Below are 6,158 nucleotides of genomic sequence, written 5' to 3'. Positions count from 1 at the left end.
ATTTGACTTAAAATTTTTTATTGATTTTTAAAAAATGAGAAAGAAAAAGTTGAATAAAAATATTATATAGTTAAAAATTATTTAAATATAATTTTTATTTTGAAATTTAAAAAGGTTGTATTATTTTTCTGTTTTGTTTGAAAATTTAAAAAAGTTATAATAATTAGATAATGATTTGATGAAAAAATTAAAAATTTGAAATTGAAAAATATTTTATATTTAAGTGATATTTGGAAAATAAATATCTAAAAATATCTAGAGGTGTAAATCGGTCCAGTACGGGGTGGTGATGGACCAAAATTTTCGATCATTCATTTTTCCTAAACTAAACATCCAAAGGGACTGGACTGGACCAATAGTTACTAGTTTGGTCGATCTTGTCTAATTATGCTTTTATTGTTTTATTCTTTTTTTTCAAATAAATTAATAAAAATATTTATTTAAATTATTAAATTAAAATTAAGTCAATTATTAATGTAAATTATATAACTAACTTATTAAAAAAAATTTATATGGTCAATGAAGATAAAATAAATGAAAAATAAATCATTAACTTATATAATTATTATATAAAAATAATATATTAAATTATTAAAAATATATATAGGAATTATGTCTGGTCTGGTCTAAAATTTATAGATCCTAATACCAGACTGAATGATTTCGATTCACAATTTATGAGACCGAGACCGACCTGTTTAGAGTTCGGTTCGATCCGAACCAAACGGCTTACACCCACCCCTAAGAATATATGGGAATACTTACATTTCCAAAGGCACCTATATTGTTTGGTTACATAAATCATTTCATCTCATATAATCATTACAATTTTTTTAATTTTCACATAAAATATAATAAATAATTAAGCTTTTTTAAATTTTAAAATAAAAATTATATTTAAATAATATTTTATTTAATTTTTAACTTTCGTCTTATCTCATCTATATAATTAAATGAGAAGAGTCTACTCAAATGTTTTATACAAGAAAATATATTTGATGATGTAATTTGACCTCATCAATTAAATGTCCTTTATAGTAAAAAAATCTTACAATTAGATAATATAAAATTTTTAGGTAGAGCAAATATATACACATATATATATATTATATATGTATGTATGTATGTGTGTATGTATGTATGTATGAGTTGTGCTAGGCCACCGATAAGTAATAATTATTGAGTGTCCTGTCTAGCATATTTGTATTTTTTTAATATATTTAAATATTTTTAAAAAATAAAAATATATATAAATAAACTAAAAATTATTTTCATAATTATTAAGTAAAAAATTAAAATAATAAACATTATAATGCGGCGGCATTATATATATATTTGTATGGCGGCTGTTTGAATGTTTAGGTTTTTGTTTTTAGTGGTATTTTAAGATTTTTGTTAGGTTTAAAATTTGGATGCTGTGATTCCTATGAAGGAAGGCCATCGAAACTCTTAGAATTGGTAAAAGATTTTAATTTTTTTCTTTCAAATAATTTTTTAAACTCATTAATTATTCTAAAAAATTTTATTTAAAAATATTTACTTAACTATTAATCTAAAATTAAAAATAAAAACCGACCGTCGGTAGCCACCATCAGCAATTCCCTTAAAATTTTGTGTGCTGTTCGGTGGTACCACCAAGAATATTACTAGTGGGAGAGAGGTCTAATAAAGGACACGTGGGATGTACCCAGACCAATCTTTTTGATTTTATTTATTTATTTTTGTTGTCTCTGGTCCCTCTGGCAAATTCACAAATGTCAAAGAAAAATATTTTTTACAGTTGAAAAATACAGTTGGTATGCAGTCGTGAAAAAAAAAATGAATTAATACGGGACTTACATAAAAAAAATTATTTTTATAATTTTTTTTATTCATGTAAATTTTCTTAAATATAAAATAATTTTTTTATATTTTTTTTTTTTCATTTCGTATAATCGACTGGACTGGACGCCAATTGCATTTTTTGCAAAGAGAAATACATGATTAAACAGTAAAAGTGTTGCATTGATGGCGACTATTTTTGGTTTCTCCGTGAGGGGGGCAATGTCAGAATCGGCAGAAACCCATTTCAAAAGAAAATCTCTTTCGTCTTATTTTTGATTCCCGAAGCATTTTCCAGCGGGACGGAGCCTTCTTCCTCTTCTCATAGTGTTTTGGGGGTTCGAAGAAGGCTCTGCATTGATATATTTGCCCCCCCTGCAGGGCCATTTTCTTTTTGGGTATTTCTTTCTTTGTGTGAAAAAGAGAATGATCAGATGGGGGATGGCTGCCCTGCAATTAGCGGAGCTGTTCGTCAGCTCCATGGTTCATTTGCTCTATGGGTTTTACATATTCAGCACAGCGGTGGCCGGTGATCTCTCCCTGGCTCTGAACGAGTGTCTTTTTAAGCCCAATATGAATGTTGAGGTCAAAGAGGACGTGCCCGGCGGGGCGAGCACTAATGCTAAGGGTCTGCCTCCAATTGTGTTAGTCCATGGAATCTTTGGATTTGGCAAAGGGGTAGTTACGATTTTATTTGATCTCATTCTTTCTTTTTACCCCGATTACTGTTGGAATTTGAATTTGTTTGTTTTGTTCTTTTAGAGATTGGGAGGTTTATCGTATTTCGCTGGGGCAGAGAAGAAAGACGAAAGGGTTCTGGTGCCTGATTTGGGGTCTTTAACCAGCATTTATGATAGGTACGCATGTGCCTTGGAGTTTTGGATTCAGGTTCTTTCATGGCTTATTTTCTTTCTTTCCTTTCTGCCCCTTCTTTTTTCTTTTACTCGTTTGAGCTGTGTAGTTTCAAGGATGGGGTGCTGGTTTCAGGGCTCGCGAATTATTCTATTATCTGAAAGGCGGACAGGTCGATTACGGAGAACAACACAGCAAGGCTTATGGGCACTCGCAGTTTGGACGGGTCTACGAACATGGTTCTAGATCCTCTGCCTTGCATTTAGCTTTCCTTGTTAGTGTTTACCAATTCTAATGTCCAAATCGTCCACGAAGTTGACCTTATTCTAACTTATCTACAGGACATTACCCTGAATGGGATGAGGATCATCCTATTCACTTTGTTGGACACTCGGCTGGAGCACAGGTTGCTCGTGTTTTGCAGCAAATGCTCTCCGATAAGGTTCATTTGAAATTTTATATGCAGACGAAGGGTTATCTTGATACGTCTTTAAACTGAAGGGATTATCATTTTCTATTTCATATTATTTGCAGGCATTCGAGGGGTATGAGAATACTTCAGAGAACTGGGTATTGAGCATTACATCCTTGTCCGGAGCGTTCAATGGGACTACAAGAACCTACTTAGATGGGATGCAGTGAGTTCCTTTTCGAACTTGTTCTTTTCTTTTCATTTTCCTTATCTTTAGTTCTAACTACAATGATGAAAATCTCCAACTTGATGCTAGTTTTTGCAAAATTTAGTGATGTTGAAATAATACCCGTCAAATGAGAAAATGTGATTAATAGCAATTTAATCATGACTTTGTCTTACATAATGAGAGGTATTTGAGCAAACAGAGACCAAACCTTTAGCATAACAACTAGAAAATAGCTTGACTGAGTAAAAGCTTACTGCTACCCCAAAGTGCACACATGATCTTTTTTATTTCAATTTTTAAAAAGAAAGAATTTAAGAAATTCTTCATCCAAGAAAGAGGCAGCAGACCAATTTGAACAGACTAGCTGATCATTCTGCTGAAATGCCACATAAGTCGCTCAATTTGATTATGCATTAGTTTCATTTGTTTCTTCGAAGTTTGGTCACAGTTGAAACTCATTGGCAAACTGTCTGTATATGTTTTACCGCACTTCCCATTATCCCTGCACTATTCCGGATGCTTAACATGTTAAGGTTGTTTGAACTTGTACCAGGCCAGAAGATGGAAGAACCTTGAAACCCATATGTCTGCTACAGTTTTGCCGTGTAGGAGCAATAATATATGATTGGTTTGACATTCCATGGCTGAAGGCATATTACAATTTTGGGTTTGATCAATTTAACATGTCATGGAAAAAAATTGGTGTTTGGGGTCTTTTTGATTGCCTCTTGGGAAATTCGGGCCCATTTGCTTCAGGAGACTGGATCCTCCCGGATCTTACTATTCAAGGATCCATGCAGCTCAACTGCCATCTACATACCTTTCCCAACACATACTACTTCAGCTATGCGACAAAGCGTACTAGGAAGATGTTTGGTGTCACAGTTCCTTCTAGCATACTTGGCATCCACCCATTGCTTTTTATACGAGTATTGCAGATGAGCCAATGGCATCATCCAACAGATGCCTCTCTGCCTTATAAAGGCTACAGGTATATTCTTTTTTATGGCATCAACTTCTTAACCACTACCCTTCACCAATCAGTTGAGGTTTTTATTCTGATATAGCTAATTGCAGTTTGAAAGTATTTTGAATTTGCATTTAGAGAATTTATATCTGTTGATATCTTACTAAGTGTGACACTTAAATATCAAGTAATTATATCCTTTTCTGTAAGGAAAATACTCTAGCCACAAAATGATTACATAAAAGTAATCCCACAAACTGATGTGGCTTGTCTGATTATAAAATTACTTTTATTGTAAAGTAGATCTAACAGATCGGATAAAGCCACATTAGTTTATGGATGTAGCAGTACTCTTTCTATAATTATCATAAATACTACTATAGTAAAAATCCTTCACGATGTCTAATATGTTTCACTAACCAAGGCACCCTCGTGTAAATGCATGTTCAGGGACGAGGATTGGCAGGACAATGATGGAGCACTCAATTCCATATCCATGACTCACCCTCGTCTTCCAATTGAACATCCAAGTCAATTTGTAGAAAATGATTCAACATGCCAACCATTGCAACCAGGCATCTGGTATGTCATACTTTGTTGTAAATTGTTAACCTAACAAAGTTACTAACAAAATCTTATTTACTGTTTGGAGTCTTTGGCCCATATAGAGCTTGATTTTTGTAAATTCGATTTTGATTGTGATTGTTTGTCATTTACACCAATAGCTATGAATAAATTGTCATTTTAATATACAAATTTATCAACATAGGTCTTAGCAAATTCTTACTGTATCAAATTTAACTAATAGTATATATGGAGTAGGATGATTTTCTATTTTAAGAAATACGGTTGAGGATTCATTACATTGCTACTATGCCTGCTTAGACAAGATGGCTTAACTGGACCACCGGAGTCAACTTATTGACTTGCTGGGTGATCCAGAAACTACTAGTCATCTAAATATTGCAAATAATGTTCTTATGGGACATACATTACAAACCATCATTATAGTTAAATAATTCATCCTCAGAATCAGACCCATTCGTAACATTCAATGTTCTTGTAATTGTAGTCTCACATTATAATGCTAAAAATAAATGAACAAAACATCAAGATTACCGGTCCATAGTTCAATTACATATCAGTTTCAAAATATTAGAATTTTAAAATTCTTAATGAAAATTCCAAACTTGCTATGGTTCTCTGCCCGCGTTTCATGTGGCCATTTCATCTTAGTTTGGAGAATTCTTATTTGAGCTTGCTCAGATATGGTATTTGATAAATCCAGGTACTACAAGATCGTGGAAGCTGATCATGTCTTGTTCATTGTAAATCGGGAGAGAGCAGGGGTTCAATTTGATCTGCTTTATGACAGCATTTTTGAACGCTGCAGAAAGCATGTATTTAGGAAGACTCCAATGTTACCTAACGAAGCACACTAATAGAAACACCCCCGCGGGGGGCTCTCTCATTTGATAGTCTACAAACTTTATTTTTACCTCAATGGTATACCTTTACTGTTCTTTGTTTTCGCTGCTGTAAAATGTAAAATGTTTTTTGTACTTCACTTTCTTCGCCCTTTCTAAATTTACCAACTTGTCTTTGTAGCTTTACCAGAGATATCAGAGGCTCAGTAAAGATGATACGCATTAGAAGAGACTTTATCGCTTGTAACATTGTACTTTTCCGTCTGGTGGTACTCCATTTCTTAATTGTTTTGGTAACTAATCGTGTGAATAGAAGTACTGAGATAGAATATATATATATATATATATATATAGTTAATTGAGATGGTGTGGGCAGAGTGAAAAAATTAGTTATCAAGAAAAAACCATAAAAATAAAATTATTTAATTTGATCTTTTAGAAAATTTGATA

The 6,158-nt window shown here is 32.6% G+C and overlaps 1 protein-coding gene across 2 annotated transcripts; it reads left to right on the top strand.

The window, feature by feature from the left end:
• The first annotated feature begins 2,012 nt into the window (after positions 1-2,012).
• Positions 2,013-6,005, top strand: LOC122314269 (lipase-like). Of its 2 annotated transcripts, XR_006243665.1 has the most exons (9): positions 2,013-2,499; positions 2,584-2,678; positions 2,809-2,912; positions 3,015-3,115; positions 3,208-3,311; positions 3,868-4,305; positions 4,732-4,863; positions 5,570-5,787; positions 5,890-6,005. XR_006243665.1 is itself a non-coding variant. In XM_043129753.1 (8 exons), exons 1-8 carry the CDS (start codon positions 2,248-2,250, stop codon positions 5,721-5,723), a joined length of 1,380 nt encoding a protein of 459 aa, XP_042985687.1. In that variant the 5' UTR covers positions 2,013-2,247; the 3' UTR covers positions 5,724-6,005. The 2 variants fall into 2 exon arrangements, 1 of the variants encoding a protein (XP_042985687.1); XM_043129753.1 differs by having other exon boundaries at positions 5,570-6,005.
• The last annotated feature ends 153 nt before the right edge of the window (positions 6,006-6,158 follow it).

The sequence above is a fragment of the Carya illinoinensis genome, chromosome 6 (assembly GCF_018687715.1).
Source record: "Carya illinoinensis cultivar Pawnee chromosome 6, C.illinoinensisPawnee_v1, whole genome shotgun sequence".
Taxonomy (NCBI): Eukaryota; Viridiplantae; Streptophyta; class Magnoliopsida; order Fagales; family Juglandaceae; genus Carya; species Carya illinoinensis.
Note: the sequence above shows the minus strand (reverse complement) of the source record. Positions and strands in the feature narration are given on the sequence as shown.

What these genes read in the sequence shown, in the direction of transcription:
- LOC122314269 (XM_043129753.1), top strand. Translation starts at nt 2,248, where the DNA reads ATGATCAGATGGGGGATGGCTGCCCTGCAATTAGCGGAGCTGTTCGTC. An exon ending in TGGACGGGTCTACGAACATG is followed by an intron (nt 2,913 to 3,014) that starts GTTCTAGATCCT and finishes ACTTATCTACAG; the next exon opens with GACATTACCCTGAATGGGAT. An exon ending in ACCTACTTAGATGGGATGCA is followed by an intron (nt 3,312 to 3,867) that starts GTGAGTTCCTTT and finishes AACTTGTACCAG; the next exon opens with GCCAGAAGATGGAAGAACCT.